The 27026-nt window shown below is 38.5% G+C and overlaps 1 protein-coding gene, 1 long non-coding RNA gene and 1 other non-coding gene across 4 annotated transcripts in view; 1 reads left to right on the forward strand and 2 right to left on the reverse strand.

Moving 5' to 3' along the window:
* Window positions 1-3811: 3811 nt before the first annotated feature.
* The window catches only part of LOC135071800 (integrin beta-PS), a 29438-nt gene continuing 6223 nt past the window's right edge, over window positions 3812-27026 (reverse strand). For both annotated transcript variants that reach the window (XM_063965629.1, XM_063965630.1), the window contains exons 3-17: window positions 22553-22708; window positions 20918-21146; window positions 20535-20619; window positions 18697-18867; window positions 17946-18053; window positions 17712-17864; window positions 16583-16702; window positions 14956-15123; window positions 14106-14342; window positions 10692-10866; window positions 9850-9956; window positions 8186-8330; window positions 7209-7342; window positions 5826-5978; window positions 3812-5327 (exon numbers count right to left, since the gene is read on the reverse strand). In XM_063965629.1, coding sequence (XP_063821699.1) covers window positions 5262-5327; window positions 5826-5978; window positions 7209-7342; window positions 8186-8330; window positions 9850-9956; window positions 10692-10866; window positions 14106-14342; window positions 14956-15123; window positions 16583-16702; window positions 17712-17864; window positions 17946-18053; window positions 18697-18867; window positions 20535-20619; window positions 20918-21146; window positions 22553-22708 — 2207 coding nt within the window. In that variant the 3' untranslated portion in view covers window positions 3812-5261. The remainder of the gene's footprint in view (window positions 5328-5825; window positions 5979-7208; window positions 7343-8185; window positions 8331-9849; window positions 9957-10691; window positions 10867-14105; window positions 14343-14955; window positions 15124-16582; window positions 16703-17711; window positions 17865-17945; window positions 18054-18696; window positions 18868-20534; window positions 20620-20917; window positions 21147-22552; window positions 22709-27026) is intronic.
* Trnaa-ggc (transfer RNA alanine (anticodon GGC)) lies at window positions 22768-22840 on the reverse strand. Its single transcript has one exon. It is a non-coding gene; the product is annotated as a tRNA-Ala (tRNA).
* Window positions 24505-25815, forward strand: LOC135071803 (uncharacterized). Its single transcript, XR_010257325.1, has 3 exons — window positions 24505-25008; window positions 25115-25344; window positions 25527-25815. It is a non-coding gene; the product is annotated as an uncharacterized LOC135071803 (long non-coding RNA).

Here is a 27026-nt window from a genome sequence, read left to right on the forward strand (position 1 = left end):
GTTTATATCCGTTGTCTAGTACCCATAGTACAAGCTTTGCTTAGTTTGGGACTAGAAGCGCAGTGTAAAATGTCCAAGGATATTTATTTATTTATGTTATTCTCACAAAGTTGTAATTATATTTTGATCACCTATTACATTACAGTACAAACTAACTACTACTCGAGATTGAAACAACAAACAAAGTGCATTGAAACGAAGACAACGCGGCGAGGGAAAACACGCTGGGTTCAATAAAATTAATTCGCAACTGTTTTTATTTACGTAGCAATCGTGCTACGACGCCAACTTGCTTCAGAGAATTATTAAGTGCAAGTGGAAAATGCAATAAGAGTTTCAGCAATTTATTTACACAGAGAATTAATAAAACCAAAACTTTCTAACTTGGCGTTAGAAGAAGAAAACTTCAACTTTAAGCGCTTTTCCTTTGTCGTAGTCACGTAGTTATTGATTAGCCATGAAATTGTATCTACCTAGTCTACTTACTGTTATAGACGTGTACGATGTACGTAGGACGTGTATGTACAAAATAATTTGTTTCGTAATGCTAATTTCGTCACATAGCATTTGATTTTGTACCTTTTCTATCTTCAGGACTCAAACCCGTAATTGCTATTTTGAATCTTGATATCCAGTCAAGTAGTGAGCGTGTGCTTGTTTTAGCTATGTTATTTGTAACCAGATCAAACTTTCACATTGCGGATATAAAAAGTATCACTATCCCTCATGTAAAATGCAACTAAAATATAGTTGGGCCTCCAACCGAAAGGTGAAGTCCATTCCTCGAATTACCGCCGAAGGATCAAATCCAATTTGTTGTGAGCCAGTCCGACGTGTGCCAGGACCGTAACACTCGACCCCATGAAGCCCGAGGGGTAATATAAGTTAGTTTTACTCAAACAACCGGATATTAAATGATAAGGGTAAGGGTATCGATGAACCATTTCATTTCTCCACAATAATAAGTATCTAGCAATAAGTCACATGATACTAGTCTACACCAGGGGTAGCCAAACTTTTGACCTGTGAGGTCTTCTTATGCTCGAAAATATTTCTTGCGGTCGACTGCAAGGTAGAGTTTAAAAGAGTGAAATATTAACATTTTAGGAGCAACATTACTACCACGTTACGACCGAACGATGCGTGTGAGTACCTATATTTATAGGTAGATAGATAGTGTTCTTGGCGAGAATAAATAAGTGCAGTTTATTTAACTCTCGCGGGCTAACAAAATCGTCTTCGCGGTCGACCTCTTGGCCATCACTGGTCTACTATACTATTACAAAAAGGAAATATTTGATTGTTTTTTTTTTTGTATAGAGTAAGTAAGTATTAGAATCCTACATTTTTTCTGATGAACTTAGGTGGCACGAAGTTTACCGAGTCAGCTAGTTAGCCCATTAGATAGATCTTGGTCTAATTTTTTTACTTTACATTATCCTGTAATCACGTAGATTTTTTAGATTTCTTGTGTGATTTCCAAGTTTTTCCCAAACCTTTTATTAAGGTTGGTTTCGTTAACTGGCTAGTTTAACATGTTCTTAAAATAATGATAGGACATTCTCTAGCTAAGTTTTATTTTTATAAAAACTGTTTTTTAACCTTAATTTGAGAACACTTTTTGCCTTGGGCAGAATATGTTTGACGAAAAAAGTCTATATTGCTAAGGGTAACTAGGGAATTATTCCCTGCCCACGGATATCTACCTACACAAATACGAGTACCTACTCGTACATAGAAATAATAAAAAGTTATTTGTTAGCAACTATAAGTACCTACCTACCTACTTAGGTGGCTACATCCCATGAGAGACTAGATCCAGCATGTGCACCACTTTCACTTTTGTCGATTATTTTGCGCTTAAAACGGCCTCTACGTGTTGGATCTGTATCCCCACGCAAGCCTTATAAAGGACCGGGCCACTTTTGACCCGTGAGCTCCAAAGCGTACAAATAATAATAATAATATTTGCCAGAATACGGTTACAAATGGTTATAAAAAGAGAAGTTTCCAACATATTCTATCGTACATACGATGTGCAAATATTACAAAAAATACGGTTATGTACGGTTTAACCCTATAGGATAACAAATTTCTGTATCGTACGTACGTAGGTACACTATGGAAATTAACAGAGTACCTACCTACCTAGTACATACATAAATAAGTAATAATGGTGTCATATGAACAGACGTACCTATATGTAGGTACTTAACTTAGGCTGGGTTGCATCATCTTACTATAACTGTGACAAACGTCAAAAATCTGTCAAACTTCATACAACAAACACCGGTTATCGTTATAGTTACCGTTAAAGTTAAAGTTAGGTGGTGCAAGTGTTGACAACAATAAGCCACAGATTTATTTCTTGGCAGCGGCGGTAGCACGTATCGGCCAATAAGCTAAGTGAGTTTCACTGATCGGATGATAACATACGCACAGTTAGGAAATAGTAAAAAATGCTAAAGGTGGTCTCGTGGACAGTGTTTTCCAATATTTTTTATAGAAAATTAAGTCAAATTTCGCAACAAAGCGCCGACGTTCACAGGAAATAACAAACGAAGTTTGTATTGGACATCAGTGCTAAGTTTAAAAAAAATGTCCTTATAGCATTACATTCAATAATAATTAGTTACTTGTGCATTAATAAAATTCTGTTGTAACTCGTTGCTTTTCCTGCTTTTGCAAGCAATATTTTTTCACACCCGGGCACCGGCAAATCATAAAAAAATACTCTTAGTTAAACTAATTAATCAATTACGATACATTATGTATGATGTAACTTAATAGGTTGTACGGATTATTTTTACTATTACCAGGCCTGGCTCACTCCACGCGGTACATCCGATAATTACCTACAGCGAAGCGCCCCGCCGGCGGGTATTATATCAGTCGAGTGTCACGCGCGCGCCCGTCAAGACGCTGGCGTGAGTTGTAGTATCTTATTCTACGATCGAAGTTTTATTTAAAAATGGACATAAAGAGAAAGAAATTGTGCGGCGTTCGGGTGTTTAAATTCGAAAAGAAATCTACCGGATTTTATTTATCTTTTTTTTCGCTTCCCAAAGATGCTGAAAGGTATGTTGGCCATGTAGGTAATCAATAATTCTTAGGATAGTATAGGAACCTAACCTACCATGACTACTGCTCAGAATGCGTTCGTTTGTTTCAGCCAAATGATGTCCACTGCTGGACAAAGGCCTCTCCCAAGGTTTTCCATAATGAATGCGTTACACTACATACGTACGTAATACGTACGTAAACCTACATACGTACCTCATGACATATAAGTAGATTAATTATTTTTTCACTAGACAGCAACCCTAACAGCGTAAGAAGAGTTCAGAGGCACGCGATAGAAAGAGACAAAACTTGTAGGTGAATAAAATTGTAGGTACGTAGTGCTGTGCGAGCTGAATTCCACTGTATCGCGTCGTAGCAAGACTCGCATTTATTTAAATCGTCTTGCGGAGTAATCCTTCTGTACCTGTACTATTACTTATTCTGTGCTATTACTTATCGAGACTAACCGCAAGCGGCTAACCACACTAATTGTATCTGCGAATTACAGATAGTGAATACAACACCAGTTTAAATTTACCAGATATTTTACCAAAATTCGGAGTTTTTGATGGTTAGTTCTCTCTTATGCATATTAAGTAGGTAGGTTACCTTAGTAAACTTGTCTGAATGGTGAAAATATAAACTGATCTAGCATCCTTGGATTCTTAGAAATTGACAGATTAGTGTTGCTTGTTTTTTAAGAAATATTTATTTATAGTGGAAGATATTTCGAATAAAACAAGGAAAGTAGAGTTAATATTTTTATTAGCTACTATTAGAGACCACGACAAAATAAAAATAATTTATAGATTTATCAAAATAATTATATACAAACGTAAATATCTCAAAACCTCTATTGGCGTATATTTTATATTTTGATTCTTTGAAAATATTGAAAATAAACTTAAGCTCTTATTAGGTATATTGAATTACAGATTATTCAAATATTTCAAGTATGTTTTAAATAATTTTACAAAGGCAAGACTAAAGTGTTGTCAGAGAATACCTAAAAATAACGATAGAAAAACTTGACAAAAATGCAAAATATTATTAATTAAGGTAAATACAAAATTGAACTTACGTATAATCAGAAATGTCACTTACAGAATAAAATTAATATTCAAGTCATTACAAAATATCTAATTTAATAAATATTACATACGGAATACCGCTTCATTTATATATTAGTAATGGCACTAGTTTTATTATTTACTGTTAATAGGGTGTATAAGGCACCAGAATATTAGGGAAGCCAACTTGAATCTATTAAATATACATTCTCATACACAATATGATGAAGACAATAGGGTAAATTTACTATTTTTGCCTTTTTTGATAAAGTTACTTATAAGTAAATTAAAAAATTAATAATACAATAAATGTGAGTTGCACACGTATAATAGAAGTGTAGAAAAGATAATAGAAAGAAAGACAGTACAAGAAATAATGTAGTAAATAAGGCAGACTGTAGTAAAATACCCTATTAAACCTTGACTGTTGGCAGTGACAATACAGACAACCAAAATGAGTCCCCTTACACACGTTCACAAACACATCTAATTTCATTCATCTATAACGTCTAAACTCTTTTTATGACTACATACAAAATCTTTATCCACAAAAAAATAATGTACTGATTTCCAGACTCGAGATTGCCTCTGAATACAATATTTCTACAATTAAACAGGTCGTTGTGACAGATATTTTACAACACTACTTTTCTGGATGCTACAAACTTTTCAAGCAAGGAAAGCTAAATTTCAATTCGTACCTTGCCGAGTCTACATCTACACACACATAAGCACATACCGCTCCCTCATATAAGTACAAAACGCTTTCAATATAATAATATTGAGATTATTCCAGACCTTAAAATTTGCAACGCAGAATTTCTATTCGATAAGCATTGAAACAGTTTTTTGTATTTTTTTAAAACTGACAAAAATATAGTCACGTAATATTACATTAAGTCTAGTCAATAATGTGCGGATGAGTGTATAATAAACACTAAAACATGTTTTAATATATGAAAGGCACAATATAAGGCAACTTTTTCTAACACCAGCAATAAGCTTTCACAATTTTAATATTTTTAATGCTACTGTTTTACTTATGAAATGCAACCGACGAAGAAAGTGTCTTCACCGCTCCAGACACTTGTGTGTTGGTTTAGTGTCGTCAAGTTAATATTATCCACATTATTTCCCAGCGTACGTGGGGTTTTTGAAGGTTGAGGTCGCCTGCTTGTAGATAGGATTCTCGCCCTGTCCAGAGAAAAGAAAAATGTAATGTCAGTGTTCATAGTAACAATATCGCATGACTCCCGCGGGAGCGACAACAAAAGAGACGCGCGATAGATTTACTGAGCCTATGGGGGCATTATATCAACATCAACCGCGAAGCGAGTTTAAATATTACATTTTGTCATTTGGCTGCGGTCGGGCATTTGAACGGAACTGTAAATATTCATTTTTAATTAATGTTAAGTGGTTATTCCGTGTTCTTACAATATATTTAACAGAACATAATATATTTATAGCCTTTATTTAGTACAGAGGATATTAAAACACACACATTAAATAAATGTAACTGACACGGATTTTTCACTTATTTCACACGCCACTCGCGCCGCTTCAATACGATATAATTTAAACTCTTCTAAGCTCCGCTCAGCCGCAGTGGAAACGCGTCATTAAGCAGTTGCGTGTATGCAGTTTTCACCTACTCAAGAAATAATAAAACCAAAGCAGTGTTGTACTTACGGTGTCCCATTTGGCCATCATGCGCTCCTTCTCAAAGCGCGCGAACTCGCGGCGATCGTGGATGGTGGTGACCATCTTCCACAGCATCAGCAGCGCCAGCCCCACCAGCACGATGGCCGCGATCACGCCCAGGACTATGCCCAGGATGAACACCTAAGGGCAATTATAACGTCAATTTACCTAGGACTTGACCATCATAAGTTACGACTCTCACTTGTTATCGAGTTATCGAATTGTAACGTACATTACTGACATACATAATATTGTCACCGATGAATGCAAGAATTTTGATATCATACCATTTTTTTTGCATAAGGACTCCGCTAAACCCCGCTAAATCAGCGGGTGCCTGCCCACTTTCAAAAGATGATGATATTATGTCAAAGCTATCATTGCAATATGTTCACTTGAATTATGATGATATTTACATGATAAAATAAATTATTGTCTGTCGAAAGAATTATGACATTTACATGATAAAATAAATATTTGTTTGTCGAAAGATCATATTGTAAGCACAATGCATAAACTGATTTAGTCCGTATTTTGGGTCAAATCTAGTTCAATGAACTTGTTTTGTCATCGCTGTCTGGCCGTCATATTGCGATAAAACATACATATTCTAGTTTGTATCCCGATTACATTGGAATCGATGTGTACGACCCTAGCGCGACACGGAGCGGGTGTGACCCTCGTCAATAGCTGTCAACTGAGTGTCCTCCGTTAACGTGAGGCTATGTATGTCTTACATACAAAAATAAAGGTTTATTGAAAGTTATGCTAGCCAATGTTATCAAGCGAAAGTCATTTGTCATGGTTTCCTCCCTTTCTTAAATCGCAGAGCAGATTTTGATCAGATTTGACAAGCAATGGAACGCTGAATATGTCATGTCTTTATTATTTCTTTCAATTCGACATTACACGCTTATGTAAAGTCAGGGATAAAATATTGCATAATTTTTAACCAAAACGGTTGCTAAACAATATCCCTATTGTTGTTTCCTGGGTAAAAAAGCAAGAGTTTTAATTAGTCCGTCAGTTAGCTTATCAAAAACTACTCGACACGTATTTTTCACTTTTTAAAAGTAATGAAAATGTAAAGAGATAAAGCGTGCCAAAGTTCTAAAGAAAAGGCCCGTGACGTCAGTGAGTGCGTAAAAGTGCAGCACTTTGTGACGTCGCGCGGAACTTCAACGCACTATAACTTTGTAATTATTTGTTTGATTGACAATTAAAAATACGTGTCCAATATTTGTTTTATATGTACTAAAATTGACGGGGTAAAAAATTTTTTTAGGAAACTAGCCTATTAAAACGACAAATTAGTAGCGTTAAGACCCGTGTCTTTCTATTTTAGTTGAGATTTAAGCTACTTAAACATACCTTCTTTGGACATTCTCGTTCCTTCTGCGCCCGGATGAGCAAGCGCTGGTTTTCGTCGTACGAGTACACGTAAAGGTACAAGCAGTCTTCGTCGTCGTAGAAACTACATAAATGCTCGTTCAATGTTTCGTTCGCTGCAACAACCATAAAGATTAGCAGTGCTGAAGTAATTTACAATCCTTAATCCTCATAATTTAAATAGTACTTGTACTATTTATAAATTTCATAAATAAAGATAAATCATTAAAAAAGTTAATCTTTAAATTTGATTATAAATTACAATATTCACCTACGACGTGACGTCTTTTTCCGTCCGTCTCTTTTAGAAATCTTTCTGCTATACGTATCTGTGTGCTTACCATGAGTTTACTGCGTAAAAAAATGTATAACAGTTTGTACAGCACAGCACCCCTAGCGACTTTTAAGAACTAAAGATTGCCATATTTACTCGCTAGCGATTACCCTTATTAACGTACTTGGTAGCGATTATAATGTAATGTAAACTCATGGCAAAGCTACTGATCGAATCTTACCCGCAAAGTGACCTATTCATGCGGTCTACAATAGAAACGTACAATACCCGGCGATAAATATTGCACATCGACCTTTAGAAAGAGACAATCGGCTAATTTCGGTTTCGTAGAGCGTTATCACTGTCGCACTTGAACAAAGGCTGACAATGACGTTTTGCAAAGTGTAAACAAACTTTATTTTAAATGTGTGCAATTGATTTTGTGAATTAAATTGCTAAAAACTTTTTATAGTCATCAAAGAAAAGTGGTTCACAATGTGTTAAAATATTTGTCGAAGAGAAATACTAAGGGTTTGGGCAATATTTTCATTGAATAATGTTTTGTCAATGACGTTTTGTCAATCGTAGTGTGCGACAGAGATAACGCTCTACGAGCCGAAATTAACCGATTCTCTTTCCAAAGGTCGATGTGCAATATTTAATGCCGGGTACTGTATTAACGTACCTTCGAGTTTGCCCTCGACGATGATGGGGTGTAGCGCGCAGTTGCCGCAGGGCGCGCCCGTGGGCTCCTCTGTGTACAGCGGGCCTCGATGGTGCGCCTCGCACTGCACGCACTCCTTGAACTCGCCGCACTTGCCCGGGCACGTCTGTAGGAGATTGAGGGTAAGAGTAGGCGCACACCGTTGATTTTTTGTCGGCCGATAGTTTAGTCGGGCAGTTGATCAGTATGAGCATGTATGGGAGTGCGCACACTACGCCGATTCGATTTGGCCGATTCTTCATACAATTTAAAATCGGGCACAACTATCGGCCAACTAAAAATCAGCGGTGTGTGCCTACTCTAAGTGAGGGTTGAGGGAGCACTGGCAAAGATACTACTGCGCTGATAGAGACTGACAATGAACAAGTTTCGTGATGTTGAAAACATTAGATTTCACTGAATGGGATTAAAATATAGACCAAAACTAAAAAGCCGGTGAAGTTGTTTTTGAAATCCATCAAGAAATGGCTGAGAAATTAATTATTTAAATTACCTCCATATTTTCGCGTGGAACTTAAACATAGGCGGTGCCGTAACGTTAGGCCACCTGTTCAAGTTTCAATCACAATGCTAACCACCCCTAACGCATTGTCGAGAATGACACTATAATGTCAAAGTCTTCTTTTTCTTTTTATACAGGGTGTTAGGTAAATGGGTATATGAGCCGACACTAGCCCATGTTAACATGGGCATATAAATGGTATGGTGAAGTAAGAAATTTGATATCATCATTTTAATTTTTTTAATTCTCATACAAAATAAATTTTACAAAATCCGATTTGTATGAAAATTAAAATAATTAAAATGAAGATATCAATTTTCTGACTTCACCATACCATTTATATGACCATGTTAACATGGGCTAGTGTCGGCTCATATACCCATTTACCTAACACCCTGTATATGGTCAGGTCTTGGATATGTCTAAAAAGGTTATACAATTTTACTAAGAAAGAATCTTGAGTGACCCTGGCTGTAAAATTAAAAACTACTAGATTTAAAAATAAATGGATCGGTCAACAGCACTGGACCAGGGCAGGGGTGATTTCCGAATGACTGTCGTGACTACACCGATCAAAATGGCGCGAATATTTGCTAAGCGCAACTTTAGGGCCCTGTAACTTTTGTATTTGTATATTTTCAAGTTTTATTAAAAGAAAAAAATTGGAAACTTGAAATGAATTAACAGCATAAAGAACGAAGGACACTAATCAACCCGGAAAGTCCGGAAACGGATTGAAACCGTATCAACTTGAAGCGGTCCGTATTCTTAGTATGAAACTCCGTACTGCAACGCACATTTATCCGTACCGTAACGTAAGTGCGGCGAAAGGAAATACGGTGTTGATCCCTTTCCGGGTTGATAAGTAGACATTCAAGCACTTCATACTAGCCCTAAAAACGACCAATATTTATGAGTAAAACAACTTCATTGTTAATTAAACCGTTGGAGCCATATAGTCTGCTCAAAGCTGTTGAGAATACTCAAGCAGTCTCTTATTATTAACGGTACAAGATTTTTGTCTGACTCTACTTTTAGTGATCACTCACACAAATGCAAAGCTCAGCTTAGGCGTCGTGAACTGTAACATAGTAACTATTTAAAAATAAAACAATCTTCTTACCGGACACTTGTCGCAGTATTTGCCGGAGTAGTGGCGATCGTCGTCGACGTTGCACACGCACTGGCCACACACACATTTTCCGTTGCCGCTGCAGATTTCACCGTTTTCTAATGAAAAAAAAACTCAGTAAATGGAAAGTGATTGAAAAAGGAAACTAGTCCACAAGTAAACCTCCCCGGATACTTGCATGCAAGTTTTGGAATTATTTATTTTATTTTTCTTTATTCAGAAAACCACTTTAGCTTTATTTTATTTCATTTTAGCTTCAGAAGAGGAATGATTTTGGAATCCCACGATAGTGATAATTTTATGAGTGAGAATGTCGATTATGTAACCATATGACACAGCATAAATAAACCTGTGGACCGATGACCTTAATGAAGTGAAAACTTGATTACAGCCGAGGGCAGGATGTACAGTCAACAGCACATCAGACCAACATTTTTATTGTAATATCACCCCAATCTCAGCTACATAAGAGACTAAGAGCTAGTGAACGACAGACCTACGTCATTTTATAAAAGCTGAAAGTTTGTAAGCGTATGCTCCCAATATAGGCCGACGAAAAATCAACGGTGTGCGCCTACTCTTACGCCCGTTTCCTATAATCAATCCTTGTCCAAATCCAGATTACAACTGTCAAATTGAATTCAGTTTTAGATTATATTTCCAAAATGTTCGATGCATTTACACTTTAATATTGTTTAAATAGTCTTATAAACAATATAAAAATGTAAAAACATCATAATATTAAAATTTGACAGTTGACAATCCAAATCCGTCCAATTTGGATTAGGATTAAATATAGGTAGAAATCCAGCATTAGTCTATAAGAGCCATACCGGGCGAGCGGCAGGGCGCCTGGTCGCGCAGGCACTGGCAGGCGGGCCCGGTGTACTCGGGCCGGCAGCTGCACTTGCCGCACACGCACTCGCCGTGCTCGGGGCCCGAGCACAGCTTGCCCTTGTTCAAGTCGCACGTGAAGTTGTCGCACTCGCAGAACGGGCCAGATATCACCTGATAACAAATACAGGAGAATTAAGACATATAAATGGCTTCTTTAAGGTGTTCAATAGACAAATTTTAAGGAATTATATGACATTATTCTAGGCCTCTCCTACTTTCGTGGCACACGCATGATGCGCTTCATTTTCTGTTGCTAACGGTTAGCGACAGAAACTTTCTGCCGGTGTCTTCTCCGAAAACTTTGACCTGATTTTCTTGAGGTTAAAGCACAATAAAAATTAATTCAGTTTTTTAACCCGCAATGAGTAAACTCGTTGACTTGCATCTTAACTGATGGAAGGTGATGATCAGGTCAAAATTACGTCCCCCGGATAGTTCAAACAGAGATTTATTTCGTGTTACAGGCTCTCAGAATAGTCTTAAAAGGCTAAAAGTTGGAACATAGTGGCTATGTCTTATTCTTGCTCAAGCGCAAGGCTGAAACCGCTCGCAACTATACCTTGGAGGATTCCTCCATCTTGTCTGCTCCGGGGACACGCCGCCGTGCGCGGAGCCCTAGCAGCCCTGATACCCGCCCTGTCAGTGAGTACCTTGGAGGAGTCCTCCATCTTGTCTGCTCCAGGGACACGCCGCCGTGCGCGGAGCCCTAGCAGCCCTGCTACTAGGGTTTGCTCCCGGGAAATCCCGGTACTCATTTTTCCCGGGAATTCCCGATAATCTAATCCTTTATCTAGTTCCGGTACTGACGATGCAATTCCCGGGACTTTCGGTACTTTCGGGACTTCAATAATTTATTTTTAATAAAAATTTTTTGACTAGATGCCATCATCTTTTTACGTACACACCACAGTAGATAAATCAAACAGTACGGAAGCTTCATACAAACGCTCGAAATCAGACTCACGCACACAGACGCACGCTTTACACGAGCTCTAAGCGAACCTCGCAGTCCATCCGTCGCGAGTGTCGCGCGCGTTGTGTTTTTAATAATAATTTTATTGCATGCGCTGTCCGCTGTATTTTTAAAAAACATGCCACGAGTGTATTGAGTAGTATACGGCTGCTTGAACTCGGCATCTTCAAAACCAGAACTTTCATTTTTTAAACTTCGTAATAATTGTGAATTGTAAAAATGATTAAATACTTATTACTTTTTAAATAAAGTGCTTACATCTGATTTTGTAATAGCTATGTGAAAGTAAGTATCCGGTATATTTATTTATGAGAATAGAATATCTTCTACCGGCCTCTAATAGTACTTAATCAATTTATTCGATTATGTATTCGATCATTATAGAACCTAATTAACGTTTTATTTTTTTGTTAACTACTTAGTCAATTAATTTATTCCATTAGGTATTTGATAATTAAAAAACCTAAATAAACATTTTAATAAATAAGTAAGTCAGAACCTTATTAATTTTATAAAGATTAAGAGTGCCAACCCTAACACTCAGTTGAAGTGTAGGTATTTAACTCGCCGAAAGGGCTAAGTTTCCGTACTGCTTTAGCTCATATATCTACTGTGTACACACTATCAACAAATGAAAAAATATTAATAATGTTCCTAATTCATTACTATTCTTTTAAGACTGATTGTTTTATCTGATTGTACTTAGATACTACTTATTATTTATTTCAACAGCGTGTTTTTTTATAAACCTAATTTAGTTAATTTATGTTTTGTCCCTAAGAGTAGGCGCACACCGTTGATTTTTCGTCGGCCGATAGCTTAGTCGGGCAGTTGATCAGTATGGGCATGTATGGGAGTGCGCACACTACGCCGATTAGATTTGGCCGATTCTTCATACAAATTAAAATAGGGCACAACTATCGGCCAACTAAATCAACGGTGTGCGCCTACTCTAGGTAACTCTTGTCGCTGCCAGTATTTGACATTGATAGAAAGTGAGAAAACATATTTTAACTAAAATAGGTTGACGATTGTTGCTTTTTATGAATATGGCGGTTATGATTTTTAATAGGCATTTATAACTAGTTTTGTCGTGTTGTGTAACTGTTTGGACTGATTTATTATTAAGGTAACAAACCAATTGAACTGAACAGAGAAAGTTTAATATTTTTGTTAACCTATTTACATTTTTATTAAAATTACGTACAAATTAGGTAATTTGTTTTAATAAATAATAACCATTCACGTGGGTACCGAAATTCCCGAATTTCCCGGTTTTCCCGGTACTGGCTTAGACCTGGTACCGGGAATTCAGTAACACTCCTTAGTACCGGGACTTGCAACCCCTACCTGCTACCCGCCCTGTCAGTGAGTACCTTGGAGGAGTCCTCCATCTTGTCTGCTCCAGGGACACGCCGCCGTGCGCGGAGCCCTAGCAGCCCTGCCACCCGCCTTGTCAGCGAGTACCTTGGAGGAGTCCTCCATCTTGTCTGCTCCAGGGACACGCCGCCGTGCGCGGAGCCCTAGCAGCCCTGCCACCCGCCTTGTCAGCGAGTACCTTGGAGGAGTCCTCCATCTTGTCTGCTCCAGGGACACGCCGCCGTGCGCGGAGCCCTAGCAGCCCTGCCACCCGCCCTGTCAGTGAGTACCTTGGAGGAGTCCTCCATCTTGTCTGCTCCAGGGACACGCCGCCGTGCGCGGAGCCCTAGCAGCCCTGCCACCCGCCCTGTCAGTGAGTACCTTGGAGGAGTCCTCCATCTTGTCTGCTCCAGGGACACGCCGCCGTGCGCGGAGCCCTAGCAGCCCTGCCACCCGCCCTGTCAGTGAGTACCTTGGAGGAGTCCTCCATCTTGTCTGCTCCAGGGACACGCCGCCGTGCGCGGAGCCCTAGCAGCCCTGCTACCCGCCCTGTCAGTGAGTACCTTGGAGGAGTCCTCCATCTTGTCTGCTCCAGGGACACGCCGCCGTGCGCGGAGCCCTAGCAGCCCTGCTACCCGCCCTGTCAGTGAGTACCTTGGAGGAGTCCTCCATCTTGTCTGCTCCAGGGACACGCCGCCGTGCGCGGAGCCCTAGCAGCCCTGCCACCCGCCCTGTCAGTGAGTACCTTGGAGGAGTCCTCCATCTTGTCTGCTCCAGGGACACGCCGCCGTGCGCGGAGCCCTAGCAGCCCTGCCACCCGCCCTGTCAGTGAGTACCTTGGAGGAGTCCTCCATCTTGTCTGCTCCAGGGACACGCCGCCGTGCGCGGAGCCCTAGCAGCCCTGCCACCCGCCCTGTCAGTGAGTACCTTGGAGGAGTCCTCCATCTTGTCTGCTCCAGGGACACGCCGCCGTGCGCGGAGCCCTAGCAGCCCTGCCACCCGCCCTGTCAGTGAGTACCTTGGAGGAGTCCTCCATCTTGTTGCACTCGCACACGCCGCAGATACAAGTGCCGCGGTTGGAGCACAGCGGCCCGAAGGTGGCGTTGGTGGGGCGGCAGCCGCGCTCCTGCTCCAGGGACACGCCGCCGTGCGCCGAGCACTCGCAGCCCTTTCCGAAGCGCCCGGGGTTGCAGAGGCAAACTCCACAAGCGGAGATGCCTTGCCCGCTGCATACGGATACGCTGTCGTCGTAGGCCTGCGAATAGAGCCATCGTTGGATACTGAAGTCCTTTTATTCCGGTATACCAGAAGCAAGTCGCGGCCGACATCGGAATCAATAAATCAACACATCTGATCCCATAATGCATGATGTTTCAAGACTTTCAAGTATACTTACTAGGAAGCTTTCTATGATAACATTTATAATCAAACACAACAGTTTCTAACTCTTTTATTTTTACTTTAGACGAGTCATTTTTACGAAATAACCATGACACCAACGAGGCATGGCGATGTTTGAAGTTTACATTTATGTAAAATCCTGTAGGAAGATTCTACTAATTAATCCTACCTATTAAATAAAATAATTTGAACATCATTATTACAGGCAATGCATACATCAATAATGTCGTTTTATTTGAATAGCTCGAAATTTAGTCATCACATCGGTTCGTCATTATAATGCTCCGAATCGCACTTGCCAAGACTGATTCATTTCGATTGATGTAAGTAGGTAATATTTAGCAATGACGAAACTACAGTGAAGTTTATTCTTGTATTGTTTTTATATGGTACCAAATAAACATTTTTTTTAATAAAGGAATATTTAATCACAAAAATATCGGTTGTAAAAACATATAGGTACTCACATGGTGTCCTTTATGCTCGCAGGGACAGTCACAGAGCATTTCCACTTCCACGTGAAGGGTCTCAGACACACCGACAGGGTAAATCTGGAATGATTGTTTCCACTTTTCGGGGTCCTTCGGGCACTCCTTCAACGTGATCTCAGCGGTGAATTCGACTACATCTCCAACCTAAAAAAACGACACTGTTTCAATTTCCTCGTATCTACCGTTAGTCATGAATTTTTTTTCGAATAGCTGTGCGATGTTAATGACAATTGACATTATTTTGATAAATAGTTTTGGTCTAATACATATTTGGGGGAGGCCTTTGTCCAGCAGTGGACGTCATTTGGCTGAAACGACGACGACGACGACATACAGTGTGAGTCACGTTAAAGTGTACATATGAAAATAGATGAAACTAGACCTATTTTTATCGACAAAAAAGAGGTCAAAAAATTTTTGAGATTTTTTTTTAATTTTTTATAGAATTTTTTTTCTTCCAATTACTTATTGTAAAGAAAACGTAATAACTTTTAAACTAAGCGGTATATCCTGATAAAATAAAAACAGTAATAATGCTAATTAGCAGGCGATACTAAAAAAATACATAAAATACACAAAAAAGGCCAACAAATAATAAAAAATGATACTTTTTGAAAAAAAAAACTGCTTTTAAATTCGTATTTTTTTGGTTATTTGATCAATTTCTCCAAAAAATGCCCCTATAACAGGTGGTTTTTATTACTTTGTATTATTCTCTATCGTATTATCTTTGTAAAACCAAAAATAGCATGTCTCTATCCCTATCACAACATTTGCTATGATCGTTTGAACAAAGGCCTGCCACAACATTATTCTCCGCTACAGGTAGAGACAATTTTAATTTTAACTAAAATGCTTATTTTACTTCGAAATCTTTTGTTTTTATTTGAAATCTAACTTGTCTTTATCAAAATTACAAATCTAGAGCCATTTTCAGTTTCGTTGTTAACGAAGCGTTGTATGGCGCGCCCGGAGAGGCTTAGATCAAACGATCATTGCAAACGTTGTGATAGGGATAGAGACATGCAATTTTTGGTTTTACGAAGGTAATACGATAGAGAATAATACAAAGTAATAAAAATCACCAGTTATAGGGGCATTTTTTGGAGAAATTGATCAAATAACCAAAAAATCACGAATTTAAAAGCAGATTTTTTTCAAAAAGTATCATTTTTTATTATTTGTTGGCCTTTTTTGTGTATTTTATGTATTTTTTTAGTATCACCTGTTATTTAGCATTATTACTGTTTTTATTTTATTAGGATATACCGCTTAGTTTAAAAGATATAACGTTTTCTTTACAATAAGTAATTGGAAGAAAAAAAATTCTATAAAAAATTAAAAAAAAATCTCAAAAATTTTTGACCTCTTTTTTGTCGATAAAAATAGGTCTAGTTTCATCTTTTTTCATATGTACACTTTAACGTGACTCACACTGTATTTGTATTTGTTGTGAATAAAAACACAAATTTACTAAAGATCGGAAGTAGCAAAAAACAAGGCATCGCAATACAGTTGACTAAACCACCAATACCACCAATAAAAAATAAGTAGAAAATTGCAATTCGAAGCTAATGGGCACGGTAATCATATAATTTGGTACCTTGAGCCCGTCACACTTGTTGGTCTGCTCCTTCTCCTTGCCGCCCTTGCACGATGAGTAATAAGATATTTGCACGGCATCGCTTGATGTATCTTTCATCTCGACTGTGGACGTAATTTTCTGCAACAAATTACGAGCATGGATGAGTTGGAATAACGGTCTCCTAGATTATAAATGATTATAGACTACCTTTGTTATTTATTCTGGTCTAGTCGTTTTACCGAATGCGTAGTATACGTCATAACAACACTAAATGTAGGACATGACTGTTGTGAATGTATACTGATTTAAAGACATAAAAATATGTATCAGAAGTAGATATGAGTTCTCAAAAACTGAAATCTAGCAATTACTGCGATCATTGCAGGATTACACGTCGGAATCGTTTTAATCTTGAAACGACCCTCATTAGGTACGCTGCGTTTATCGCTAACGACGTAAATTGTCACCGCTTTATCACATAAGTACACAAGAGCGGTGATCATGTCAGTATAATTCAAATATCTTCATGTTTCGCTGCATCAATGTACAGTCAAATGGACATCAACTATATTTTTGTTGCAAAATAGCGCCTAGCTAGATATTATATCTAAATATAATAACTCAAAGCTGACTGACTGACTGACATAGTGATCTATCAATCAACGCACAGCCCAAATCACTGGACGGATCGGGCTGAAATTTGGCATGCAGGTAGATGTTATCACGTAGGCATCCGCTAAGAAAGTATTTTACGAAACTCCACCCCTAAGGGGGTAAAACGGGATCCACGCGTACGTAGTCGCGGGCGGCCGCTAGTCATTTATAAAGGGTGTTTTTAGCGGTATAAAACTTTACATTGCTTACACTTTTTCTAGAGATAGTCAATTTGATAGTTGGCAGTACATTTGTGGTCAAAGTTAGGAGTGGGTTCAAACAATACATATCGAAACAGCAGTCCGATGCCATCGCCATTGAGATATTGCCACTTTTAGGGTAGACTAAAATTGTACCGAGTTTACCTTTCCCCCTGGGCATATTTGCCTTCACTGATAGGGGTTTTATTGGCTACACAGGAATGCAGCGGTGGGAAAAGATCCGTGGCGATTTTAATTCTATTCATTATTCCTGTAAGTTTCACAACACTTACATTATATTGGTCTCTCACGAGCTCCACGACGTTACCCGAGTCTTCACTGAGCACACCACTACTTGAGCCCTCGATGTGTTTGCTCAGTTCCTCGTACACGCCAATTTGTTCCGTCGTCACCGCGAATATAACGTTTATTGCGTTTTGTTTCACCTGAATCACAAATGTTTAGTAAAAATTAACAAATAGAATAACAAAAGCCTAGAAAGCAGATTTAAATAAATGATATCTTACCTTTAGATTGATCTGTGAAATACTTGGGTAATCTTGAATGGTTGAATGCGTGTACGTATTATTTTCCATGTGACATTCTCCGTCGTTTGGTTGAACGATACCTCCAAGCTGTAACAAATCATGAACTTTATAATAATTGTATCTAGAATTAAATCAAATATCTATAAAAGCTATTTTAGTAGGACCTATATTAACGGGTGCATCTGTACTGGATATGTTTACGTCTGTTAAATTCCGGTATGTTCCGCCGATATCAATAACCAGCAGGAAAATTGCGATGTAAATGACGAATTGTTGTGGTTAAGCCATCGCTTATTAATGCGTATTATCATTTTTTCCAGCATTTGATAGATAACGGAATGGTAAAAAAATATTTTTGCTAGTTTCCAGAACACAAGCATAATAATTTGCTTTGGGGCTAGATGACGCTGTCTGAAATTGTCCAATTTGAGGATGCAGCCATTCCAATATTATATTATCTTCTCAACACTGGCCCATTTATTGTCCCGAACACCGGTAGGGTTAATACTGGGACGTGTAAAAGTGTTTTTAAAAGCATGCTTGCAAAAATAAAATGAGTTTTATGAGTGTTCCGCAAAGGCTGTACCGCGGCACTCTGGTGTACCGTGATCATTAGATAGCGTGCCTCGGAAAAACAAGGTTTTTATTTGTGGTGTACCTCCAAAAAATTTCGTTCTCCTAGATGTACCTACATTGAACACGAAAATTTAGCGGAACATTGTATTATTACCTTGCCGTCCCCAGCATAATGGAACCCGGCGTCGGTCGAGAACACCAGCAGCCTCCGGGCCTGGTCTCGCCAGCCGATCTGCTGCTTGCACACCACGGCCTGCATGATGGCGTCGAAGCCGCCCTCCGGCGCGTCCAGGTTGCCGGACACGTCTGCGTCCGCTACTGCCCTCTGGAATAGACATCACATATTTTTATGCAGAACAATAAAGGTAAGCAGGAAGGTGCTGGATGCAGGCCGCTACCAACCGGTCATTATGAAAATCATTGGGGTAGGCCTATGTTCAGCAGTGGACGTCCTATGGCTGAAATGATGGATGATGATAAAATGTTGCTTTATTTAAATTCCTACGCTAAAAATTTTCCATTTGTATTTAATGCCACTATGCAGTCTTAGTTTAACTTATTACGAGAAAAACTCTTTTTTGCAGTTTTCTTCTTACTAGTTGCTATTCAAGTAGCCATGAAATAAGAATAATACAGAATACATAGGCTTGTGATATCTTTTTAGAATCTCAATTTACCAAGGAAGTTTTTAAGGTAATGAGAAAAAGTAATCACGGGTGAAAATTTTCTAAAAATGCACAAAAACTCAAAAATCTTGAAAACAGTGATGTTCTTACTAGGGTCAAAATTAGCCGTTAGGGAGACCATGGCGAGGCCTATCGATGGTTACAGGGTTATCCATTGTTTTCGGGAAACCCTGTATAGTGTTCAGGAAAGACCGGTATACGCTGCCCGCTATTTTTATTAGGGACACATGCGAATATCAAGCTTCCCCAACTCGTTTGGCCAGCGTGGGCGGTGTAGGTCAAATTAAACAGAGTCGACTAAATGACCTGACGATGACCCTTCACAGCTGACAGTGAAATTTTCAATAACATAGAAAGGTATACAAATAGTAAAATGTTAAGCACATAAATGCAACTCACTTTACCCCGAAACGAATATTCAGTCGGTTCGCTATTATATTAACCGAACTCATGTAAATTAATTTATTACATGCCTTAGGTTATTCCCTACGTGAAAACAATTTTATCAATCATTTCTTATGCATGTTAATTAGAAATAGCACAAAGGAATTCTAGAGGATGTACAAATATGTATGTATATAGAAGGAAATAACAAAATTTACTCCAAATTGATGCTGTCTTTTTGTACTTTATACAAATTAATTTTATATGATAAAACATAACATGCGTTCTTAACCACAAACAATTATAATTACTAAAATGTGCGCACTATAAGTACCATTCTATGTATAATATTGTTAATTTGTTATATTATAATTATTATTATTCTGTGGTACCTACTGCGTACAAAAGTTTTCCTTCGCGAAGGTATTTAAAAAAATGTATGCTCAATGTCGTTAACAATATGGTGTAATTTAACTTGTCTCAAGAGTCGAGCACCATTTTGTTGACAAACGTCAGGGATCGGTACTGCGCCGAAGCCATAGGGCTGACTTCGGTAAAATTAAAATGATGTGTGACGTGAGGTGCCAAACTGCGGAAAATGGCGGAGGAAATACATGAGCATGAATTATATTTTGTGTTTCTATTATTCTTCAGGCAGTTAAAATACTGCACAGTATTAATTACACCACCGTTTTTACATACATAGTTTATTGTCTTTACAATGCAAATGGGTGAAGAATACACGTGCGTGCGTCAATGCTCGCTCGTGATTGTCCTGTCGATTAGATATTTCAGGAGGTGTAGTCAGTCTCGCGTGTTTTGTTTTCGATGCAAACTCGTGGAGATGAACATTTATTATTATTATTTATTTAATATGTCATTGTCACTGACTCAGTTAAGCGCTACACCTAAATTAACTTACGTCAAAACTATCAGTATCGGTGCTAAGCGACATCTGGTTGATGAATCCATAGGGAGCAGCGCAGCCCTCGCAAGGCGATTTCAAGCTAAAACAACACATTTACTGACTTAAAAACGACCTTATGAAATACAGAAAAGACACATTTTAGACACCGAAAATAAATGGCTTTACTTCATTTTCACTTTTCTATGGTTTTTAAATTAGATAGAGATATCCTATATGGCTGATGTACCTGTTATAATTATAAAATATCACCAAAATCCATCAAGTACTTTTATGTGAACAATCATGAAGATTTTTTTCCTTCTATCTTCACAACTTTTCGCATGTATGTATAATATCAGTATGGGTATATTATGATAACGTGCTAGCATCCAACTTACTTTTTAGGCACAGTTGACACATATGGCATGACGAGTTTATCCACAAAGGAACCAAAACCAATTCTGAATTTTGATGTAATATTCCTCATGGTACTGGACAGCAGAGATCCGAGGGTACTGAGCTTCTCCTTGTCGTTCTTCATGGAGCGACTGAGGTCCATAAGGTAGTACAAGTCAACGGGATAATCTTGAGCTTGGGAGTACGAGAAAGACAGCGTCTGCATCGCATCTATGAAACAAGAAATATTATTTAGTATTGGTGTTTACCAGTCAAGTTACAGTCGATGAAGCACATGATGTCGTGCCCTGCGTGCCCAAACAACTGCACGCAAGGATATTTAATGAATGCTCCTGACAACGCCACTCTTGTAGAAGTAATAGTAGTGTAAGAACTCTTTTGGGCTTACACTGTATAGGTTTGTTATCGACACGATATGAAGAAGTAAGTAAAGTTACCAAATCCTCATTACAGATAAAATCATTATACTCAAAGCATAAATTAATTAGCGCATACTTATCACTATCAACATTGCAATGCAACTGGGTCAAAGCAACTAAATTATTGCTTCATTCATTATATTTTTATTGCTGTGCATTCGATGTGATTAAAATAGATTTAAGCTTTTGATATAACTCAATGCCGTACCTTCTCGCATTAATAAATAAGCACTATAAGCAGGTATTAACACAACACATAGTATTACAATATTTATTGAACTATAAACCCAGAACTACGCTACTATAAACTCGTAATTGAGTAGGGTCACGCTTGTGAGATGTCGTAAAGTCACGAACAAAGTTCTTAGTTTAACAATGTAGGTAAATACGTAATATAGTGTTGCTGATTAAGTAAACATACGTTTTTTTTTTTATAAAAACATCAATATATCATCTCATGACTCATTCTATTACAGTCAATAATGAGTTCATCAAGTCAAATTCTCACATAGTCATATTTAGATTCTAATAACCTTTTAATGCAAGAAATCTATTTTTACAAGACATTCGTTGCGCGTTGTAAAAATTCATGTGCATTCGAAACTTCCTTCAAACATATTTTTGCTCGCCTATTTAAGATACGTAAGTGTTATTGTATTACTCGTATTGCATTAAATAAATAAAAAGATGACGCCCCCACTTACGCGAATTCTTTCAGCAAGAGAGTCGCAATTAGACACAGTTGATTTGTAGGTACTGAGTGACTGGGTACGGTTGTAAGTATTGTAACAGGGTACGGTTGTAACAACTTGAATGTAATTATTTATTAATGTTCGGTAGGTGAGGGGTACAAGGGGGAGTCCATACAACCTTACTTGTCTTGTCGCTCGCACGCCCTTCCCTTTTTACCCCTTATCTACCTAGCAAGAGTCGGGTTGTTACAACCGTACCCTGTTATAAGTCATAACAGTAACCAAATTCCCCTTTATCGCGAAGACATTGATGAATTATCTTGGTAAAGCCCGGTCTGTGAGCACGTAATTATATTGCTGTCGCGACTGTGCGACGGGCGCCCGCAGTGAGTGTTCGAGTGCGACAGCAACATAATTACGCGCGAGCGATAAGGAGGGGTAGCTTGGGGTCATTGGACAAAATTCTACGTGCTCGCAGACCAGACTATAGCAATTATTCACTCACTTTGTCTCAACTGCAGTTTGACTCGCTGTGGCCTGATTTGCACCAGGTTGTCGCCACCAGCCGCTGCTCCGAAGCCTCCGCCGCCAGCTGCGAAGCTGCCGCCTTTCATGCTGGACTCTTCGAAGGTAGACGAGCTCATGCTCATGCGGCCTTGTGCTACAAATGAAAACGCCTTTAAAGACAACAAGTAGATAAATAACTTGAAAAAATCGAACTGCCTAAGGCGGGAATTGAACCCACGACCTTTCGCTTGCCAGGCGACTGCTCTTCCAACTGAGCTACTTAGACACTGGATGAACCCGTCGAAATTTTCAAGTGTTACGGCCAGCGTTTGTTTCATCAATGTTGGGCTTGGGTATACCTACCCTTAAATTAGCAGTTTGAGATGCAACTCTTAATGCTAAAAATTTAATAACTAAGTAGAAAACAGCTTCTAAATCAGGACTTTCAGTGTTAAGTGAAGTTATTTTGACACTATTAATGAACGGCGACAACAGGGGCGTAGCTACCGCCGTATCTGCGTATCAATTATACGGGGCCCCCGGCCCTACGGGGTACCAAGGTGCGTAAGCAAAAATTAGTAAAAACTTCCCATTAAATTTCAGAAATGAGAAAAGTAAAAAAAGCAAAGGACAATGTTCATTTCTGGCCTGGCGTGGACAAGCTGCTAATGAAAATATGAATTTGCCAAAAATTTTTAATTAATTTTTAAAGTATTCACTTAGTGTAACTTTGTATCAATTTGCCTTTATAAAAATCCAATTTAAATAGTACTTTATGTGATAATTACAACTTCCTGTCTTTATCACTCAATTCAGTGTTGCCAAAATGAATCTTATCGGTAAGAGTCGATTCATATCGATTGGTTTTCGACTATGACAATTAGTATTTTTTTAAACACGTATTCATTAAAATGACATTTATAAAACCTTTTTAATATTCCAACAACACTACCAAAAATATTTAAATAACTAAATTAAACCTTATTTCACACACACCTTATTATACACCTTATTTCGAGTCATCAAAAAATACAATCGATTTTTATATCGATTATTTTTATTCTTTCTTCTTTCTTTCTTTCTTTTCAGCCAAATGACGTCCACTGCTGGACAAAGGCCTCCCCCAAGGTTTTCCACAATGAACGGTCCTGCGCTGCCCGCATCCAGGCTCTTCCCGCGACCTTTACCAGATCGTCGGTCCACCTAGTAGGAGGCCTGCCCACGCTACGTCTTCCAGCCCGTGGTCGCCACTCGAGAACTTTCCTGCCCCAATGGGCTTCCCGCCCTGGAAGATGTCTTCAAGCTTCTGGACTGGAACGGATTTGGCATAAATATCAACGGCGAGTACATCACCCACCTTCGATTCGCGGACGATATCGTAGTCATGGCTGAGACCTTGGAGGATCTAGGCACAATGCTCGATGGCCTCAGTAGAGCCTCTCAACAAGTGGGCCTCAGAATGAACATGGACAAGACAAAAATCATGTCTAATGTCCGTGTTGCACCCACTCCTCTGAAGGTTGGAGACTCTACACTCGAAGTTGTTGACAATTATGTATACCTGGGACAAACAGTCCAGTTAGGTAGGTCCAACTTCGAGAAAGAGGTCAATCGTCGAATCCAACTCGGATGGGCAGCGTTCGGGAAGCTTCGCCATATACTCACGTCCGAAATACCGCAGTGTCTTAAGTCGAAAGTATTTGACCAATGCGTGTTGCCAGTGATGGTATACAGATCTGAGACGTGGTCGCTTACTATGGGCCTCATAAGAAGGCTCAAGGTCACCCAAAGGGCGATGGAGCGGGCTATGCTCGGAGTTTCCCTGCGTGATCGAATCAGAAATGAGGAGATCCGCAGGAGAACCAAAGTAACCGACATAGCTCGCAGAATTGCTAAAATCAAGTGGCAGTGGGCGGGGCACATAGCTCGTATTTTTATTCATCACCACATTATTAGCATGGCAACACTGAAAATATTGTCACAGCTGTTATATCTGTCATTTGCTTTGTTTTGTATTTTTCATCGTGAGTGTTGTTTAGTTCTCAAAACCAAGTCTTTGCCAAAATAAAAGCAGAAGAGTGTTGTATAAGTTTCCCTTTTGACGACTTTATTTTTTTGACCATGGTCCTCGATGCTTCCCTTCCCGAGGACCCTGGCATACTCTCGAACTACGAATCTCACTCAACCAATGAATGACCAATGGCTCACTTTCGGACATCGATTCGAACCTTGCCTAAACGCCGACCACGGCTTACGTATGGACTCCGACCCGAGCCCCAATGTTAACCCCAGGCCGATTTTGGATAATGCAACCAGCAATTCCTCAATCTCATGAGGAACCTATGATATTGTATCAATTGTATAGCTGACATGATACAGAGGAGGCGAAATAGCCTAGAGCTTATTAAGTTCAGTTGGTTATAATGTCAGTGGTGATGGATGACTCCTCAGCTGGTAAGTTATTGAATGAGCGTGTGGACTTGTTGAATACCTTTTACAATGTATTTGATCAACTACCTTTACCGTAGGTTACCATAATCCTAATAAAACTTTTTTTTAGATTGATAACAGCAGTGTATGTTGTCACTCATGTTGGACCGTGTCCACGGTGTGGCTCTGCACCAATCAAGGACAAATAATATTTCAAATGAAGAAGCAACCACTAGCACCGGTCACAGTTAACGTGGATTATCTTTGTTTCAAATACGTTCCATAGACTGCATATTAACACGGAAAGAGAATCACATATTCGAAAATAATGTAATAATGGAACAGATTTCACCTCGTCAAGTAAGTTTTTTTATAATTATTTTCATTATATTTTATTAGAGACATTGGCTTGATATATTTGAACAAAGTGTATATTTTTTTCTATACAAATACTTCTAACTGATAGATAAAAATTGACATCACATCTCAATATCTTAAAGAATTAATTTTGAATGATACCATAATTAATTTCTTTGTTTCAGCTGCGGGGATCTGACCAAATATGTCATCCCTGATGGCAGTGAGCTGATCGAACTGCTACATATGCTGTGGAGCCCCAACAAACACATGATGGGACGAGGATTCATTTGCCCTTATATTGGCCGAATAACAGTAGGTCGCTGTGCTCATGTTATGACAATTTAGTGGTTTTTGAGCTGGGCAAGGTATCAGGAACATGTATTTCCACCTGCCTAGTTCCTAGACAATATTTTATTGACCCATGAGTCAGATTAAAATAATAATAATAAAAAAATGGTGTTTTATTTTGCTTCTAACCTTTCTAGTCTTAAGCCAAAAAAAATTTTTTTAAGGACTTGGATACAAAATTATATTTATATTCTGTTTCTTACTGGTATAGACTATTTAATAAACATCAAATTACATGCTGTAATGTCTGTCCACCTCAGGCCAAAGGTCCCATACTAAGTGGGCATAACCCTTTTAAGAAAAGATTTCAGAGCCTTTGCAACCTGAGTAATATGTTTGAAATATTACAACCAGAGAAACTTCTGTTTTCTTCAAACGAATAGATATTAAACGCTTCCGGAAAACTGGCGGCTAAATATAGACATTCAATAAATCTTTATGACTAAATTATTTAAGGCTCAAAAAACATGCCTGAATTCTGATATTCAAAAAATTCATTCCATTATGGAGCTCATTGAATTATTACTGATAAAATTCAATAGTCTTGCAACCAGTTTTCCGGAGGTAATAACAGCAGGCTTTTTATTTTTGACTCTTCCAGTTACAACTGCAACTGCTGAAAGAAGTTTCTCGAAACTGATAAAAAAATATTTAAGAACTTCTATGGGATAGGAACGCCTGTCAGACCTGTCACTATTGTCCATAGAGGCAGAAACTTTAGAAAAACTAGTCATCATCAGCTATGAATGATTTAATTAATCAGTTTGCCGAAAAAAGGCAAGGAGAGTTATTATTTAATTTAACTGTTTTTAAAAAAAAAATGTGACAGATAGATAATTATGATGAATAAGTAAACATTTCTTTTAATTTTATGCTAACATTTTTTTCTTTTTTGAGAAATTTTAACCCTTCGTAAGGGGGGCCCTTTAAACAAATTTTTATACGGGGCCCCGCCAAGGTACGCTACGCTTCTGGGCGACAATTATCTCTTCCGGTATAACTCTCATATTTTGTATACACGCAAAACTGTAAATAGTTTAGTAGACTAAAATTTAATATTATGTAAAAATGTAATCATCATTTTTAACTCAATTTAAGTGTTCAATTAGGTAGAACCACAAAACAGTGATAGAACGACCTATTCGTTCAATAGTCATCACGTTACCTACACAATACAATGTAAAAATGGAATTTTAACTGTCATTATCATTAGTTAGGTATGATTTTTGTTAGGACTTGGTTTGGTAATAGGAAGTATAAATAAGTGTTATGCTAGGTGCAGACCACCGACTTTTAGTTGGCTGATAGTTGAGTCGGGCTGTTAATCAGTATGG

This window comes from Ostrinia nubilalis, chromosome 5, assembly GCF_963855985.1.
Source record: "Ostrinia nubilalis chromosome 5, ilOstNubi1.1, whole genome shotgun sequence".
Taxonomy (NCBI): domain Eukaryota; kingdom Metazoa; phylum Arthropoda; class Insecta; order Lepidoptera; family Crambidae; genus Ostrinia; species Ostrinia nubilalis.